Source organism: Atta colombica, unplaced genomic scaffold (assembly GCF_001594045.1).
Source record: "Atta colombica isolate Treedump-2 unplaced genomic scaffold, Acol1.0 scaffold274, whole genome shotgun sequence".
Classification (NCBI taxonomy): Eukaryota; Metazoa; Arthropoda; class Insecta; order Hymenoptera; family Formicidae; genus Atta; species Atta colombica.
Window position 1 is genome coordinate 1,228,843 of NW_017259375.1, and position 20,473 is coordinate 1,249,315.

The following is a 20,473-nucleotide window of genomic DNA, read 5'->3' on the forward strand; positions in this document are numbered from 1 at the left end:
TTATACTGATTTTTTAAATGAATATATACACACTTAAATTATTTCCCGTTAAACATAAACTAACAGTACATTACATCAACATTATGATTTCCTATTTAACTTATTAATTTAATATAACTGTAACATAACACATGTTGTACATATATAACAGTTTACATTATTATATATTGCTAAGTAGGAAACTATAACATTGATGTGTAATAATGTTACTGTTAGCTTGTACTCGAGTTAGGAAAAACACTGTGCATAATGAAAGAATATTAAAATTAGAAATAAGTATTAATAAATAGATAATAAATATTAAATATTATAAAAATCAAATTAAGAGTAAAGATTGAATTTAAATCACAATAGATACAAATAAGATATGATATGTGTCTTAATTCATGTATCATGTAATTCATTGTATCCACTGTATGTTACTTTTAATCTCTATTTCTAATTTTTTTATTTCTTTAATATTTATTTCATTATTTATTTTTCAATTTCTTTCTTTATTTATAAAAAAAATTTTTTATTATTTCCTAATATTTCCTTCATTGCGCAAGATTTTATTCAAATGAAAAGCAAAAGAATAACAGGGAGTAACATAACAAATATATAACACACTCATCAGAAATTACTATAATACATAATTTTTAATAGGTTTAATCTATTGCCTGCGTATTATTCTCTGTTCCTTATTCTTTTCATTGTGCCCTCAATAATACGAATAAATGAACGAGTGAATTCATTAATTAATGGATCTGTTCTTTGTAACAGACTATATATATATATACTCGTACGCTTAAAATGAAACAGATAAATATATATTTGAAATTTAGTGAAAAGAGAAAGAAAATGCAGTCCAGTGACAAAGAATAAATCTAATTAATATAGCTGAGTTTAAAATTAATTGGACAATGAAAGGAAAATGAGGAAAATGAGGCCGATATTCATTCAGTTCTTATTTTAAGATCATCTTAAGTACAATCTTAAGATATTATAAATCAATCATAGCGAACCATGTTAGTATTTTTAAGATATTACTTAAGATGATCTTAAAATAAGAAATGATTATTAATATCGGCCTGAAATGCGGAAATCGGCTTGGAAATCTTAATTAGAGATTAATTTTTACGATTTAAAGTTTTATTTTCAATCTTGAGAGAACAAGACTTAAAAGACTAACTTGAAATTAGTTACTGAACGCATTTAGTTGCCGAAGTGCGAATTACGTGCCCAAATTCAGATTGATGACAAGATTGATAGTTTCATAATTCGCGATCGAACGCGCGTGCTTTATCGGAGATGTCTCATCGTTCTTCGTGTCGAAAACAAACGGAAAATAACATATACAGAAACAGTTAGACGTAAAGAGGAAACGTAGAAATACGAGATAACAGATATCGCGTACTTAATCTCCATTACCTATTTTCTTTCTATTTCTACTATCAAACGCGACGCGACGTGCGTGCTTGTGAGATTTCGGTTTGTGAGAGTCCGACCGATTATCTCTCTCTCGGCAGAGTTTTCCGCTTCCAGACTTCCACGATTCTTTATTATACTTCACAATTTTCATTGCGAAACTAAATTAATCATTAAAGCATTCGCGTGGTATTCCCGCATCTTGAATTGCATTCATCGTGAAGTTGGGCACTATTCCGGCACGAAGTTGTTGAGTTCGATTCCTACGATTATTTTTCAAATTTCGTCGTTTCGCAATTCTAAGAGATTTGTCAGCGCGATGTTTGTCGACGAATTAGTTACCAAGTTCAATGAAAAAAATATGCGTAACGTCAGTTCGCGAAAGTTTCTCGTCATTTTCATCGTTAATCAACGTGAGGGATGCCGAGGAAAGCGAGGATACGTGAAGGTACGATAAATGTCATTCTTAATTAAGGGTTAGAATTAAAAAAATAAAAGATGGAAGATTAGTCGAAATCTATTTATTCTTCGAAGCGCGAAGAGTTGAGTTTTATTACATAAATATAATTTATATTTATATATAAATTGTGTATAATATATAATCAATTATGTCTTATTATGTAATTTATATAATGATATATATATATATATATATATACGTATATTATGCAATTATGTATAATAAATATAAAATATTATTACGCATGATAAACAAAAATTAATAATTTATATTAATATTATATTAAATATAAAATCTTTTAATAATTGATCATTTTGTGCTCAAAACGATGCTTTTAAAGCATAAATAAATAATGTTTTTTCTTTTAATTCCTGTATATCCTCTTCATTTTCATTTTCACTTGCATTAACGAAGTTCTATTCCATTAATATATTATTCTATTCCATAAATGAAGCTCTTATATTTTTCTTTATTGTAGCCATTAAAGCACATCTTACTGTGCTAGAAATTGTTAAAAGATTAAGAAAATGATGATGGCAAGAATTAATAACTTCATAAGTGAGGAAATTTTACGAAAATGTATTGAATAATTTAAAAATCAACTTATTACTTTAATTATTACTTTAGTCATTTATTTATTTCTTTAATGATTGACTCATGTTTTCTTTTATTAAATGAATATAAATAATTTGAATGTAAAAAATTGCACAATAAATCATTAAAACGGAGAAACGTTTAGCGGATGTCTATTGCCACTCACGTAATCGTTTTCCTTACATTTATTAATTATGAGAAAAGAGATCTGCAGATTGGAAAAATTGGAAAAATATAGGATATACCACTTCACTAGGATTTCCTTTTATAAATAATTATTATTACTTTATTCGTTTATTTTATCGGTTTATTTAAAGAGCCTCACTCATTACTGTTTTTCCTTTAAGTTGAAATGTAAATGATTGTATAACAAATCAGTAAAACAAAGAACATTTAGCGGGTATCTATTGCTACCTACGCGAGAATTTTCCTTACTTTTGCTAATGAGAAAAAAGATCTACGAAATCGGGAAAATATAGGGTATCCCAGATCACTAGAATTTCCTCCTACGAACAGTAAATTATGTAATGCTGTAATGGTAACAAATGAGTGACATAACGAAGGCGTAATGTTAACAATATGTGACCACGTCAAGAGAGACAATCGATAACTGTGACCTTGTCTCATGCAAGATCGATCGAATCACGAAACGTTGAATCTAGCAATGCAGTAGATTCGCGCGAATAAAATTTAAATCGTTAAATAATGAGTCATGAAAAATGATAAGCACGAGCTAAACCTTCTGTTTTATCTTTTCTATTAAATGCATAGCATTGAGTTAGCCGCAATTTCCTTGATTCTGATTGACATAAAAAATGGAATATTGCGGACGCAGCAATCAAATTAACAACGCGATATCTGTAACTTAGAAAAAAATTATAATTCCTTGATCTTACTTGAAGAGAATTTCGCGTATCGACCGAAATATTATATTGAATTAATATTCGCCTAAGTGTTTAATTATTCCGTTGTCACTTAAATTATTTTTTTTATTTATTAGAAAAAAATCATTTTTACTTTTTTTTTGGCAATAATCTATAGACAAAAGAAATTAATTAAAATCATATCATGACAAAACATTTCATTCAATTTATCCATAAATAGAACACGCATTGAGATCAGAAGTGTATCTCCCTATTGCATCGAGCGCGACTGTTTAATTGCTAATTGCTCACGCACTATTCGGTACAACAGACAATAGTTCACGCCAATAATCATACATGATATTACGCAATGATATGCAAAACGGGTCCAGTGTCAGCCGTTGCATAAGCAAAATGGGCACATCCCGGTTAAACGATTTCGTGTCCATTTATTCGTCTTAACAAGCTTCGCTTGAATTACAACTGGTTTGCAGGGATACTGACAATTGTTACGTGCACATTGTGCACTCGACTGCAGACATTCGTAGTCTTCCTAAGGAGCAGAATGCGGATGTCCTTAGCAATGCAACGTTAAGTTTTGAAAAATTCAGCAAGTTTATTCAGCGAGTTTATCAACTTTTATTTTTAATAATTTGTTCAGAACACTTTCATATTTTTGTCGTATAAATCTGTATTTATTTATTTTTTTAGTAAAAAATTTAGTAAAAAAAGAAGATTTCTTAAAAGATTCTTAAAAGATCTCAAAAGTTATTTTTATTTTTTTTAAATTCTTCTAATATAATATATAATCTCTGTTTAAATCTAAGAGTTAATTCGATTTTTTTTAAATATCTGGAAACAGTAATCGCAGTGAAAAATAAACAAAGAAATTTCGATAAATAATATAATCAAATTATAATTTATTAAATCATAATTTAATAAAAAAATAACTGACAATTTTTTTTCAAAATGCGATTCAAAATGTAATTTTATATTGAAAAGTACAAACGACATAATAATGGAAATTAACTTTCTTGGGAAAATATTTTCTTAAAGAAATTGAAAAGTTTCTTTTATAACTTCTTGCATTAAAAATTTCTATCTTATACTTAGCGTCAATACAGATATTGCTGAAATGATATCATTCTTATCATTTATCACAATTGCATAAGATATTGACGATCCTATTTCTATTACTGATAACAGTTTTGACGATTATCTGCAATAAGATGTCAGAGGCGCCTTCTGTGCTAAATTTTTCGTACTGTACATTCATATCGACAAATAAGAATTTACTGAAGCAATTTTTAATTACACCTGCTTGTATGAATTTTATTTTTACAGAATTCGCATAACAGATTGATTCGTCCATCGATGGATTCTTCATATATACGCAGGTGAAAAAAGAAGTACATATTCAAACAATGACATTGTTTTATTAGTAGATCAACATTAGTAAGTACAATAAAATTTTCACATTATTGCGAAAACGCTTCTAGTTTTCTTTCTATCTTACAATTAGTTATACATATATTATTTTAATGCTATTATTTTGTGATAATATTAGAAATGTATAAATCTGAGATTCCTTAATTGCTAATTATTATTACATTGTGTGTGTGATAATTACGAGATTAATAATTACAAGTATTAATGTAACTGGTCCTACATTTAAATTAATAAGTATTGATCTCGGAATTACATATATTTCATTTAATACATACTAAATTATTAGCATTAAGTATATCAGGAGAAACGCTATTAGCGCTGTTTGTGTCATTCTATGTTTATCGTTCATTTCATAAAATAAGGATAGAATGACATAAATAACGCTAATAGTTTGTCTCCTGAACTATATCTCTTGTTTCGCTTTTTATATGCAGTTTCACGTGAAAGTGCAAATTTAATTTCATAATAAAGTACAATTGTAAACATATTGTAAATTATTATCTAAAACTTAGTGATTCTTTAAATAAAAAGAAAACTTAGCAGCATCCTCTTATTTGAAAAATATAATTTACAATGAGATCAGCAATGAGAGTATAGCGTGGTACTTTGTGCGCAAAAGTTCATATATGTACATTTCATACTTAAAATGTGCAATCATGTTGAACAGGTTAGAAACATAATTGTAAATTGGTTCGTTCATGTTTCATTACATTTTATCTGTACTTTACTTTTTCTTATTGCAAATTTTTACTTTATTTCTGAAGAAATTTGTATTTTTAATCTCTTTTGATGATTCTTTAAGCTATATATTTGTTCTTTCGATTTAAATGGCATCAGAATAATGATTGTATCTCTAACCAAGAACGTAAGATTTAAAGAATTTTCGCTGAAAACAGCTCGAAATGTAATAGAAACGTCCATTTGTATCGTTTAAGTAAGTATGAAATATGTATGAATTTTTGCGTACTCTCATCAATAGTTTTACATTTTACATTCTGCATCCCAATCATTCGGAATCACTTCGTGCCACACTTGCTTCAGGTTTTGCAATAGGCAAGGACTCGCGCAGTTAGGAATTTCCAAACGATGCGCGTTGTCCATTTCTGTATTATTTAAATATAGTGCCTTTGATAACAAACAGAGAATAGAATAAATTAGTTTATTATATAATTATTTTATAATTTATAAATCACTAGAATAGCAATCGCGGGAGATATAAAAGTATTTATTAGATAATATACATGTAATATATTGGTATGCAAATAGGAACTATTTCAGGAATTCCGGATGAATCTCAGCAATTATGCAGAAACGCTAATTGTTACCATTAATTAATTAAATCGATTACACATTATTTCCGGTAATTACATAATATAATATCTATTATAATTTTCAATAATGACGTAATAAAATACTTAGACGGAATTTGCAGCGTGTTAAAGTTTTTTTACGATAGGTGAAACAATTTCTGATTATAAAAATATTCATAGCTGTATCATAAAACTTTACGATAATATTACGATAACTATCCATACCTTTACTTCTTGGTCGGCTCCATCATTGACGAAGTGTAACTCCAATATGATCATCGCTCCATAATCTGGTTTAAGAAGCTCATTCGTGAATCCCATTGTCCTCATCACGTTAACGATAGTTATGTCGTGAGCGGAATAAAAATAAGATCGTTTCGATTTGGGATTGTCTTTACTCTCTTCCATGCAATGTAAAATCTCTTTTAGTAGCGGCCCTGCAAATAGTGATAATATAATTTCCAAAACAAGATTTTATGATATAATTTAAAAAAGTATATTTTCAGCGATATTTATCGCTATAGAGATATCGTCATACCTCCACGAAGACGTTTTTGAATAGTGCCTTCGGTGAAGATTGCGAGACTACGAGCGGCTATTTCGCGCATCTTGTCGTTGTAAAAATTTTGCGTCCATGCTGGAAGTTGTAAATTGTGTTGCTCTTCGATCTCGAGGGTGTTGTAAAGAAACTCGACATCGATAATCGTGCTCATATTCTGTCCGGTGTGCTGCGTTAATTCCATATAATACTCGGCCATTTTCTCATCTGATTTTTTTTCTTCCTCTATGTACGCCTGTTTTAGAGCCGCTTCTAGCTTTGGACATGGTGCCTTCATCGCAATCAGCTACAATAATATTTACAGCTACAATATCACTGTATTGAAAAATAAATTTCTTTATAGAGATCACTTTCATGTTTTTAACAAGTAATTTATCATTTGTTTAATTTTTTGCCGGCCAAATTGGACTTTGAAATCATAATCGATATATTGATTATGAATTTTGGTTATAAATTTAAATCTGTAAAAAATAAGTAAAACAATTCAACTTCCATGATAAAAACTCGTTGTTAAAGTTTTCATGAGTAGACAAGAATTTTTTCAGATTTTTATAATCTGGAATAATTTGTCTTTATGCTCAAAAACTCAAGTTGCTAACGGGAGATATAAAATTTGACATAGCCGACGAGTTAAAATAACAAATATATCTTCTTATCATATTGTACTATTTTAATTCAAGTGTTTTTGCAACGTAAAATGAAATTTTATGTTAAAATTTGATGTTTATATAGAGATTATAACAATTAATTGACTTGCAATCTTAAGGTTATAAATTACGTGTTTTTATTTGAACAATAATAAATATTAAAAAAAGAGATCTTTTAAAACAAGGAGACAGCGAATAGGACTTCATATAAAATTTTAAACTGTAAGAAAATTCTTTTGATTTAACATTATAAATTTAATTTTGTATTACACCTTGTCCAATTCCCGTGGTATCGAATGTACAGGAACGGGAGTCCATGTCAAATCGGGCACGAACATGTTCTCGGGACTTGGTGTGAACAATCCGGCGAGTAATGCCAGTGCCGACATGACGCACCGATCCGCGTAGCTGCTACGTATCAGCGTGGCTGTGCTCTCGAATTTACGACCGATTATAGGGCCGTATTTTAAGCGTAACCACTGACCCATGTTATACAGTTGACGCATTCCTTTCTGAAAATGGATTTCGAGATTGATAACGCGTTGTGCATCATTATTCATGCTCGATCACGCGTTTTACAATCGTGATACATGTTGTGCAAGGATTTTATTTATAGCAAATCTGGATATATATTATCATATTATATACGGTAACATTGATTCATCAGTATCTATACGTATTTTGTTCGAACCTTGGTCAAAGAACCCCAGCCACCAGGCCAATTATAATTTATATGAGGATCCTTAGGATAGGTTTCTGTAGGAGTTCGATCGCCATGACGAAACAGCTGTCAACAAATAATGACGATTTCTGTATGAGAGAAAAATACTATTCATTTAACACACAAGTTCATCGCATTTTTCCTCATTTAATAAATTCCTTGATTAAAATTCCTGAAGCAGGATTCATTTAAATGCTTAAAAAATTAAAATAACATTACAGATATTTTTAATATACTAAAAAAGAAATCTGGTAATAGCTACTAAACATATCTTGTTTAGCAACATATTGATGGAATATTTACGTAAATTATTATTATTTGATTGGTACTATTATTACCAAAATAATTATAATTAATTACAGAGGTATAAATAATAATTAAGATAATATTTAGAAAAATAAAAATAGCGTTTAGTTTTGATTATATTTGATTGAAATTATTTTATCGAAGCTTTAGTATCTGTTTAGACTGATTATTGTTATCACCAGATTTTTTTCAATATGTCGGACGTATTTCATCTCGCTATTGGATACCATTTATGATGTTAAAATAAAATGATTAAATATCTCGTAAAATTGTGAAGTTAATAGATTCAAGTTTCATTAAACGTAAACATTAAAATTAAATTAACACGTTAATGGAAGCGAGATGACAGGTCAACTATTACAAATGAGCTACTCACAAAAACCACCTGCTGCAACGTGTCAGGTTCGGTAACCAGAGATGCAAACGTTGTGTACGCTAACAGCATACAAGCGATGAAGGTTCCGAGTATAATCACGCTTACGCAAACGCCAAGCTTTCGGATACGACAATTACCCATCGAGGTACGTCCTCTGGCCCGATCCATTTGGCCTAATTACACGTTTCCCGTAGCAATCTCAAGTAACTTCTCCAATCGTAGACTAGATGGTAAACGAGAGCTCGTTAGCGGCTAACGCAATGAGTTCGGTACAAACCTAGTCATTTAGCAGCTGTTCCTTGTGTAAAATAAGTTAGTATACATATAAAGTTACTTTGCGCGATTGAGAACCAGTTGCTTTGTTTATCTCAATAACTTGGAATTATCCCTTCAGTTATGAATCATTATTTTAGCAAAACAGAAATTTAGATTATACAGATCTAACAATAACCATAAATTAAAGAAATAAAAACGATACATGGAGAGAAAAATTTGTTATGAACGCTAATTCTGTGCCATAATGGCAAATTTGCAAATATAGGGATCGCAAATTATTTGCCAGTTTTACAAATATTTATTCTTTTTTGTACATTACAAAAATTATTTGCAACAAATGCAAAATATTTGTCAAATATGCAAATTTCTTTACTATAAACAGCACACAAATTTGACAATTAAATTTTGCAATCCTGTGTTCATAGCAAAATCATTTTTCTTCGTGTAGGAAGAAATAAAAATGTGATAACATTTTCACATTTTTAAAGTTCGATATCCATGTTTAAAACTGATCTAAATTACAAAATTATATATTTCCTAAAAATGCAATTAGAAAATTCTTTTCTTTTATTGTGTGACAAATATTTAAAAAAAAATGAGACTCCCACGTTTAAATCAAAGAAGCTATTAAGCCAAAGATAGCTTTACTTATTTTCGTAAAAGATCACGGGCTTATCCGGTTTTGCAAACAAATGATTCACTGAATTCAATTACGTCAGATAGTTTCTCTGAACTGTGTTTATTAGAAAAACACTTGTTTCTCTATCAGATAAAAAATATCAGTACGCTTATCGCAGACTTCTTTATTATCTATCATGTAAGGCAAAGTTTACCTCTGTTCATACACACGACGTGGGACGTCGTTCGGCTACGCCAGCACTAAAAACTACCGTGGTCGATACGGCACTGCGACCGCTGCAGCACGTCGTGTGATATCCTCTTGGCGTTCTTCATGAAGCGCGCGGAGGGAGATGCGTGACGTGCGTGAATGCCGAACGAAATTGCACGTACTCGTGATTTGCAATCCGAAACATGCAACAGTCAGTCGAATTCGCGGACGCGAATTCGATAACACACACTCTGTTATTATCACTGCTGCGAATCACAGAATCGTCCGCGGATGAAAGTCGACACGCGTTCACTTCACGTTCTCTTCTTTCCAGCACGCTCATCCTCGTGCTGTATATGGCTGAAAGATCGACCGTGAAAGCTTATATATACATGTGCGTGTGTATTCGTGTGTCATACTTACATAAATTCCATATAAATGCGCATCTGGTTTTCAGTTGCGCATCAGTTGTTTCTTGATTATGGAGCGATGTATTGTTTTCTTTTCGTTATAAAATGACTTCATTCGACTGTGTGATATTTGAAGCGATATTGTTAATGGTTTTAATGGTCTATTAGTGACTTTTATCTCTTATTGATAGTAAGGTGTTGATAAATGTTTGATGGTTACAACATTATTAATGGTTTTAAGCGCAATGGTTTTAAGATAATCGCGTGTTTTATTATTGGAGTATTCTTCGAAAATAATGAATGCTATTCTAAATAGTTTCAGAATAATATATATATGTTTTTATGAATGTTATTCTAAATAGATTCAGAAATAATACATATATTTTTTTTATTTTGTCAAGCCATTTGTTAGTTAAATCAAAACCTATATTGTCTATTTGTTGAAAAAACTAGTATTAATATTCTTGAAATTTAATTTTTAAAATAAACTAGGTTTTTTTATTTTGTGACCTAATTATTTATTCATGTTTGATCTCTCTGTTACCTTTATTGTTTAGCAATTTTGAGCTTGAAAATTGATTTGTTGCACTTTTGAGAGTACGTAGCAAAAAAACTTTTAACGTTCTATTAAAAGTATTCAAAATATTCTCAAATGATTTTATATTTCTTATATAATTTTTTATATAATTTTTTACAACAGTCAAAAACAGAATGTTGACGCTTTTTTTGTACTGAAAAACTGCTGTTTTACTGTCAACAATTTACAATACTGGAGGAATATGTCTTCTCCGTATCGTGTTTTTTGTACTTCGTATCGTATGTCCCCCATTTTAAAATTTAGTGATAAAGAGAAACAGACTATATTTAGCATTGGACACAAAAAAATACGGAATATGTTGTCGAAATAAATATACGCGCATGGCTGGGTTAAAGTAACTTTTATTTACGATCAGTTTTTACTAGAGGCGCAATAAATTTTTTTTATGATACACAGAAATAACGCAGGTCGACTTCACGCGCTTCGTTTTGGTGATAACCAAACAACAGGATTTCGCGATTAAGCGAACAAATCGCTTCGTCCGTGCAGTGCACACATTTGTTTCCGAAATAGTAGGTAATTTATCTATGAAACGAGATCCGCAATCAAAATATCAATCCGTCGATCAAAATAAATAATATCATACGTCACGTATTGAAGCAACAGGAGTTATGTCGCAAAATAATCGTAAAAATACGACAAACGTTATCATATATTTATAATAATACTAGGATCCATTTTTTTGTTTATTAATTAATAGTCGCTTAATTAACATTATCTTGTAGATTATTTTAATGACGTATGTTAATACTTTTTCAATCGAAAAGTAATCTAAATCTTGGAGTAATCATAATTATCTCTATATCGAACATTATTCTGTTGTTAATATAATTTTATATTGTTAAAGAAGTACAATCTGACAACCTCGTGTAATTTACTTGACTCCAAGTCTTCTCAATTATATCATGTGTTGTCATCGAATGCGATTTACGGAACCGTTATCGATACTTACTGTGCATTTTGGTTACCACCTGTTGACAGGAATGCACAAGCTAAATGTCAGAATAGATACCGTTTAATTTAAATAAAATTTTAAATTTCGTTACAATTGAATCGTTATAATTGATTCGTAGCATTTGAAATTGTAAAAGTCTGTTAATATATTATTGAAAAAACGCTCGCTACAAAAGCTAAATCCAGCTAGAAATGATTAGTCGATCGATGTTGAATCAGCATCGATTCGATGTTGATCGATCAATCATCTCTGAAAAGAATTTTACTATTTCAAATATAATTTATTGGAAATTTGATTAACTTCTAGCTAGATTACATATAATCGAATTCGTAAAGTCATACAGAATGTTCGACATTTGTTTCCTCGACACGATTTGTAATACAATAATATATCGAAATATCGAAAAAGTCATCGAGCTGCTTTTTTTTCCTTTTTTTTTATTTTAAAATAAATCGGACATTTTTTGCGCATCCCTGATCTACGGACTAATTCTAAGTCTATAACATGAAAGAGAAACTAAGTTTTATTATCTCTACGTCGTATTTTTATATGTTTATATTTTATGCAAGCGCATGTGCATCCGGTGCACGTTGCGTTACATAAGATGTAGATAGACGTTGGAGCTAGTAAAATAAAATGAAGAACCTAAATAGCAGGGTCCTCAAATCATTTCGCGCGACACGCCGAAGTGCTGTAAAACGCTCGATACGCATAAAATTAAAAAATACGATCGTCCGAAGCCACCGCGAAATTTCTTACGGAACTCTAGCTGACCGATGAAATCAGATTTGCTGATGAAAAATTCGCACACAACGCGTATTTGCTTTGTCGTCAGCGCAAATGAAATTTGAGAACGCCTGATCTAATGAACGCAACATCGATTATGATTATTATAGTAAGTACGACGAGTCGTTTTTTTTACAAGAGAGATATTAGAATATCGGAGAAGGAAGGAGATCGAAAGGCGAAGGAGTGCGAGGAATCGTACAGTACGTCGTTTGGTATGAAAATTTAACGAAGCGAGCGTTCAGAAGCTGCAGGAGAAAAATTATTCCACGCACGTAAAGGATTAAGGAAAAATTCTCTCTCGCACGCAGTGCTTGTTCGGAGGAGGAACTCGTCGCGATATACGATTTCAATTGCAGATAGTAATATCTAGAATAAATGCAGCCCAGAAGTGGAACATCATCGATTCGCGGAGGCGCGACTCGAAGGAGTCTTCTTGTTGAATCAGCGAAATGTTACGTCTATTTACTTTGTTTATTTTACGGCAGGAATAAAGTTGCTAATTCATACGCGGCTCATGCATAACAATAAATATAGCGAAAGAATAAAATGCAATAGCAATATCTGGCAAGAATATCTTTACGGTACTTGCGAATTTTTTTTTCTTTATTTGTTGAAAGGAGGAAAGAAATATTTAATCGTAAAAATAAGTCGAGCGATCCACCGTATAAAATTAGATTATAAAATTGTTATAAGAGATCTGGATGTTTTTTTTTAATAAAAAGAAAAAAATCCGCGAGTAAACGGAAACTCTAAGTCTAACTTGAATTAGTCTATAAAATTTTTAGAAAAACTTTGGCATTTATTATTAATTACTTCTTAAATAAAGATTGAATTGTGTTCTTTGGAACTGATATAGAGCAAATAAATGGACTCTATTTGTGTCCATTTATAAATATGTAGATATATTTACTTCAAATTTATTTTAAATAAAAGCATTTCGCTCAAAGCAATTATATCGCATTCGCTTCTACACAAATAAAATAAAGAGCGATTAACAATGCAGTTGCAAACTGCCAGTGGTGCAACTAGGAGTGTGCAAAAGCTGTAAGTGCGTGAGGATTAAATGGTGAAATGTAAAATTGGAATTTATCAACACCAATTAACTATAGTTGTATCTATAATCGTATCTATAATTTTTAATTAAGGAACTTATGCTAGTTTTATGCTTCGGAGGAAATGTATGTCTATACACACTCTACAGGTTTATTTGAGAGAAGAGAAGAATTCATCGCTCGAGTGCATTTATAATAGTTACGCCACTGGCAACGGACGATTCTGAGATCAGTGGTTCAAGCTCGAGGTAGAGATAAAGTGGAAGGATCGAGTCGGGAATGACGTTATTACGAGTTGTATAGTAATCTCTCTGTATCAGTGATCTGCGTGTCTGCGATCTACGCTTGTTCCGAGCGACGCCTTCGTCCGGGACCGCCGGCGTAGTTCGCTGCCGCGAGTCCCATCATGTGTTTCGCCGCCTGAGAACCGCTGTAGCCACGATTGAGACCCAGATCCAATCCTCGTTTGGTGCTGCGAACATACCGATTGAATGTTTGTCACACTCTTATTTGAATCGATCATCTTAGAAAGGGCTTTGCTCCGACAAACACGGGTTCGCAAAACTCAAAGCATCACAAAAAAGCATTCGAATAGCACATCCCGACGTATATGTATAATAAGAGCTAGACATCTCCGATTCTATCTCGCTTCTCTTATATCAATTGATTGAAACGAAGTCTATATATGAATGTATGCCGATGTAAAAAAGGGCATGTACAATAAAAATCCATTATCGACATTTTTTAAATAAAGCCCGTCCTAAAATAAGTGGTTCCATTTATATCCGATGGAATTAAAGGCAAATAAAAAAGACATTGCGGTACGGAAGAAGTATCGAAGGAAAAATGATATTCTGAATATAGAATTTTCGTTGACAAATCCCAAATTTCTTATATTAAAGCTATAAATGCTTTTTATTGCACCGCAGTTTAATTTGAGATTCAACTTTTGTTAAGTAATTCTAAATGAATTTTTTAATAAGTTTTCTTGAAAATCAATTATCTAAAATATTACTAAAGCAGTAAATAGTCATAGTAAACATAGGTATAATTTTCTAAAAAAATATATACACATATACATCTATAAACAATATATTGAGTTGAACAAAAATTCGTAGCGCTACTTTATTTACATTATGTCTATGTGTTTAAAAAAATTTGGCAATTATATCATTCGATAGAACACAGTTTCAGTTTTAAGTCTCTATTTTTTTTTGGACTACGATACGATGATTTTTAACGAAGTTAAAAGCTAAGTCAAAATGCTTCTTTATTAAATCTGCGATAGCAGTAACAAAAAATAATAATAAACTTAAGGAGGTTCGATTACTTTGACAAGTTTTTTTTGGGCACAAAATGGGAAGAAAATTTCCTTTTATTCAGTTAATAGTTTTCTATATGTAAAAATTACTACAGGCAAAAACAGAAATTTAGAAGGCTTAAGCTGTGTTCAGCAGACTCAACATATTCGCTATTGATGTATTTTTCTAGATTAAAAAGATTGGATGATTTAGAAGAATACATTAACAGCGAGCGCTCACTCAACTGTTAAGTCTGCTGAACGCAGCTAGCGTTAGAAACTTTTTGTAAGTAAAGACTTTAAGCTTTAAAACTGTTTTTGATAGTTAAAGTTTGTTCATTTTTAGTCGCTTGAATTTTGAAGTGTTACGAATTTTTATTTTAACTCAATATTAATAAAATTAACATTCCACATATATTAATTATTAACTTGACAGCATACTTATCTAAAATCATGACATGATAAGATATGATGTTTAAAAGACGTTTTGCGTTTCAAGTTTGGACAGGGACAGTAACATGAATTATGCATAACGTTAAGATATCATTGTATAACATTATCTTACTTTTCCATCTCAGGACGGTTGAAGCGACTAAGACGAGAGAGTATCTCTAGAAACTCGTCTCGGTCTATGTCATCTTGCTGATCCCAATAACTTTCATGGCTGCGTGCGTAGTGTAAAAGAATTGATTGAGGAATTGATCGATTAATCGTGAAAACTGCACACAATAATAAACATCGAATTACACGAGATAAGAAATGGACGTTGAAAATGTAATTTAACCTGGGAAATCGATAAGAATCGCCAAAACTTACGACCTCTATAAAATCTATTTTTCTCTCACGAGAAAGAGACTCTGGAAACTGAAATGAATGATGTGAGAGAGGTAAAAATATAGTTCAAATATAGTTCAAATAATTCAGAGACGGCGTTAATAGATATGCCTGCAACTCGGAATTATTCTTCGCGATTGTCTAAAACGTCGTTCGACGAGTCATTTCAGTTACCAGGATTCTTTTCAATCGGCTGGCGTGTCAAATAGAAACTAGGTTAAACTGTCCGAGCAGATGCACTTCTGCTTCTCGTTCAATATATTCATTTAATTGTAAATAAGCACTCGGGGAAATCTCGATTTGCATTGATTCGAAGTTGAGTATATTTAAAAATTAATTTCGGGCGCCTACTTATTGTTGAATATAACTTGATTAATTATAGCTAAATTAATTATAGCTAAATATTTACTGATAGCGTTCAACCATATAATTCTATAATGTTAAAGTTTTTTATACACTATATATGACTTTTTTTAAAGAGAGAAAATTCGGGCGTTTTATTATATTTGACTCGGCACACACAGGATTTAATAATAATTTTAATAATTTTTAATAATTTTTAATAATTTTTATAATATTCTAATAACTTTTGTCTCTCTTGTCTTCCCGATTTATCAAAGATAGAAAGAGTTACGTTATCTACCGCGGTATTGCATCGGCTGTGAGACTAGAAACTGCGACGACGACTACGAACATCAGTAGCGTGCACAAAGCAGTCATCTTGGGCTGCATCTAAAACAAATTAATCATATAATTATATTATAATAACTGAATGTACATTTATAAATCAAGAGGTAGTAAATCATAAATAAGATCAGAATGGGAGTCAGGTATACGCGACTTTTTATAGTTAAAACAATCTAGACACTCCACATAATAAGATGGGATCATAATATGCTTTTATATAAATAGGAATGTAAATATTCAGATCTCGTCTGGAGACCTGAATTCCTGCATTATATAATAGTGCTTGGCATTTCAGGTGGTCACATTAAATGTTAAATTCGGCAGTAAATGAGATTAAGATGCGCGAATATAAAGCGACGTATTCGCATGCATTCCTTTTGTAATACGTAATTCTGCGATATTCCTCGTTCCATTGTTCTACTTGGTTTACTATCTTCACCATCGTTTAATGGAAAATATGGCAATGTCAATATATGCTTTATCATGCGCGTCTGCTTAAAGACCAGCAAATCCTAGTAGAGAAATGTTCCTGATTGCGAACAACTCTACTACTGCAATTTCGGACTAACTGTCTTGAAACATTCGCGAGATTTCATTTTCGTGGGATTCTGATTTAAAGCAAAATTTAACTCAAGTATGAAACTTGTTTAAATACACAACAATAATTGTGACGGTAGCTAAAAAAAAAGTACTTAAGTATTGTACGAATAAAATACTGTTTTCGAGAAAAACACATTTGAAGTTTTCATTCAAAACCGTAATTTTATCAGCAATTGATAGAATAGCAGGAATTGTATTGTACAATATTTTTAAATATTCTGCTAAAGATAGAATTGGAAACAAGTAAGAGAGAAAATAAATGAGGAAGAACAATTTTATAATAAAAAGAACAATTTTGTTAAAGTATAATATCTGAAAATTTAGTTACAATGACCTGAAAAATTTTTAATTGAAAATGAACGAACCAGAAAATTCTGATTTGTTCATTTTCAATTAAAATTCCAATTAATGCAATCAGCTTTCTTTCCTATCAGTGTAGAATGTTGAAACTTTTATCAACATTATTCATTATGCTTAAATATCCTACATAATGATTTTAATAATCCAATAAAATTATTTTTAGAGCTGTATCTAGCAAAATTTTTAAATAATAATACTTCGGCAGAATTATTCTAGGATTGTCACAAAATTTAAAAAGAAGAGAAATATTAGGAAATATTAGGAAAATTGAAAACAATCAGGAAAAAGTCAAGGAATTTTGCAAAAATTATTTCTGAAAAATTAAAATTCTAGGCTTTAAAGAAGTTTAATATACGTATATATCATATCTCTATTCTCTAAATTTGAATCAGGATATGGTGAATGGATAATCATTAATTACCCAATGGCATACTTGGCACTGATAATCAGTGAAGTTCAACTAAAAGAAGGAAGAATGTTTGAGTATTATATAACTAAAATACTGATATTTTCACGTTAATTTCAATTTTCCATTCATTCAATTTAAATACTAAAACAAGGTTAATTAGATCACATAATAAGATTAACTAAGTTAGGGATCTCACATTCACTGATTACCAGTGGCATACTTGGTACTGATATCAGTGATTACCCAGACATTCAGCTTTAGAGAGTAGTTTTGAATATTATCAACTTAACAATTAAATGTAAGCAGTACTCAACAATATTAATATTTAGAATGTTATGTTAAATTGCTTCCAACAAAATATTTTATGGTTTCTAAATTAGAAAGTATAAAAAAATTCAAAGCATCAGAGAAAAGTTATGGAATTTTAGAATAAGGAATTTGTGACATTCTGTATTCTTTCCGTGTAGAAAAATTTTAAATATTTTATCAAAGTGTTTGTGTTTGCTACTAAGTTTTATTTTGTTAGTTATTTTAAAATTCTTTTATAAATATACAACGTGATTTTGCTGATCTCATATCGTCAAATATAAACTGTAAAGTTAAGAAAAGATTGTCACAAGATAAGAAAGATAGTGTCTACTGAAAAGATGGAAATTCGCTCGTATATTTTCGAATGTAAAATTCTCAGAAATTTTCTCAAAACATTGTACTCTTATCGTATCGCAATAAATACGATAAGTGATCGTTCGTTAAATGATCGTTGATTTACCTATATTTATCATTAGTTAACCAATGCGAATATTGTTTCAAAACCACCGTGGGTGGTCCATATCTTTTCAAGTATCTTTCAAGGAGCGGAAAGTTCGTTGTTAAATGAAACGCCAAGTAAAGGAGATGAGAGATTGTAGGAGTAGTTGAAGAAAGATGAAACAATGGTCCCTCTAGAATATGGAGAAAAGTTGGCGTGTTCTCGGCTAACAAACTATTCAACTCGCGACCCAGGAAGAACATCCTGTCACTCGACAATAATGTATATGGGATAGAGGTAGCTTTCTCGTTCTGCAAAGTTAGTAGCGTATTCATATAAGCAGTGGAGGATATAATTTAGAACTATCATAATGACCTTTAGCCCAATGATGAATGTCTATAACACTAGGTTTACAAAAAATATTTTTTAATTACTTTGAACTAGACAAGGTGTTGCTTATAGATTTTTGGATAAAAGCGATGCTGCAAGTTAAATTTTACTAGCACTTAGATTTCCGAAGTAATCGAGATTTAATGCATTAAAATGATTTTTTTACGTTATTTGACATTTTTTTGTAAAAAGGATTGTTATCTTTTAATTCTGATCAGAAGTCATATATTGTTCCCCTATAAAATTTTTTTTTTAATTTCAATATCTTACTGTTCAGTCATGAAAGATGTTCTGTTATGAAGGATTCATATACAGACTTTTTCTAAGATAATAAAGTTTTCCGCTTATTATTAGAAATCATTATACTTATAATTTCTAATGTGACTATTACACAGCGTAATTTATTATTATAGATAATTACACATTATAGATGTTAAATGTATATGTACACCCACAATGTTTCATTCTAATTACCTATCTCTAATATCTAAAAAAACGCATTTAACAAAAAGTTGCACGATCAGTGTCTGTGTATTGATAGCAACGAATTAAAAATTGTTTATGACGTCATAAACGGAAAATTTGTTATCTTAAAAAACCCTGCATTTAAATCCATACGGCCATCCATATATCCATAAAGAGTAAGATACTGAAATAAATGTATTTTCTAAGGAATGAACAAAATACATTCATGATTTTTAATCGAAATTTCAAAATAATGGTTATCTTCTTTACAAAAAATATCAAATATTGTTAAAAAAGTTATTTTTGGAAATTAAATTTGAATTATAGAAAACCTAATGTGTTGGAACTTGCGATATCATTTTTAGTATTCAAGAATCCACAAGAAACAGCTTCGAAATAATTTTTTACTATATAACTTATGTAGTGTAATTTTACACTGCTGCATTAATGATACCATCGTAACATGCATTAATGAGAATCTTAAGTGAGATAATTACGATGGAATTAAGAAAAAAGATAACAATTTAACTGAATCATTATTTTTAATTTTCAGACTAAGTAATATTGATGTAACAGATTTGCGCAATGTCTTTCAAACAGAATAATATTTAGAACTCAAGCTGTAGTCGAAGTTCTCATTTTATTTTCTTTTTATTCTCTTTATGTCTACGAATTTCGCAGCACTTTTTTTTCTCTTTCTTTTTGACGTTTATTCAATCAGCATTTTATTGCGGTATAACTACAACTCGCTTTGAATAGTACCCTGTAGGTAGATAATTGGATACGCGATTCGCAGTAATTGATGACCATAGATTGATATTCCATATCCGTGTATTTATTTTCGTCTGTGAAAGACGATGCGTTTATACTTTGTGTTGTAGAACGTTATTTCTCTTTCACGGCATAAATATGAGAATTTTTATATTAAACATACAATTATGTGCGAAAATCACTGTTTCGTTATTATTTGGTACAAAGTGTTTATTAAAAATTTGTTGAATCGTATTATTTTTAAATTCCTTTTTTTACAAATTACACGTACACACACATATATATATATATATATATATATATATATA

General features: G+C 30.4%; 2 protein-coding genes across 3 annotated transcripts in view; both read right to left on the reverse strand.

The window, feature by feature from the left end:
- The window catches only part of LOC108689627 (EH domain-containing protein 3), a 14,083-nt gene extending 3,926 nt beyond the window's left edge, over positions 1-10,157 (reverse strand). The window contains exons 1-7 of the mRNA XM_018196484.1: positions 9,802-10,157; positions 8,693-8,990; positions 7,981-8,076; positions 7,562-7,801; positions 6,622-6,928; positions 6,309-6,520; positions 5,766-5,898 (exon numbers count right to left, since the gene is read on the reverse strand). Coding sequence (XP_018051973.1) covers positions 5,766-5,898; positions 6,309-6,520; positions 6,622-6,928; positions 7,562-7,801; positions 7,981-8,076; positions 8,693-8,860 — 1,156 coding nt within the window. The 5' untranslated portion in view covers positions 8,861-8,990; positions 9,802-10,157. The remainder of the gene's footprint in view (positions 1-5,765; positions 5,899-6,308; positions 6,521-6,621; positions 6,929-7,561; positions 7,802-7,980; positions 8,077-8,692; positions 8,991-9,801) is intronic.
- Positions 10,158-13,391: 3,234 nt separating this feature from the next.
- Positions 13,392-20,473, reverse strand: part of LOC108689664 (diuretic hormone class 2) — a 22,468-nt gene continuing 15,386 nt past the window's right edge. Inside the window, exons 2-4 of one of the 2 annotated variants that reach the window (XM_018196525.1) lie at positions 16,379-16,467; positions 15,467-15,565; positions 13,392-14,073 (exon numbers count right to left, since the gene is read on the reverse strand). In XM_018196525.1, the coding sequence (XP_018052014.1) occupies positions 13,941-14,073; positions 15,467-15,565; positions 16,379-16,467 (321 nt within the window). In that variant the 3' untranslated portion in view covers positions 13,392-13,940. Of the gene's footprint in view, positions 14,074-15,466; positions 15,621-16,378; positions 16,468-20,473 lie in introns of those variants that run through there. The other variant, XM_018196526.1, reaches the window with a different exon arrangement.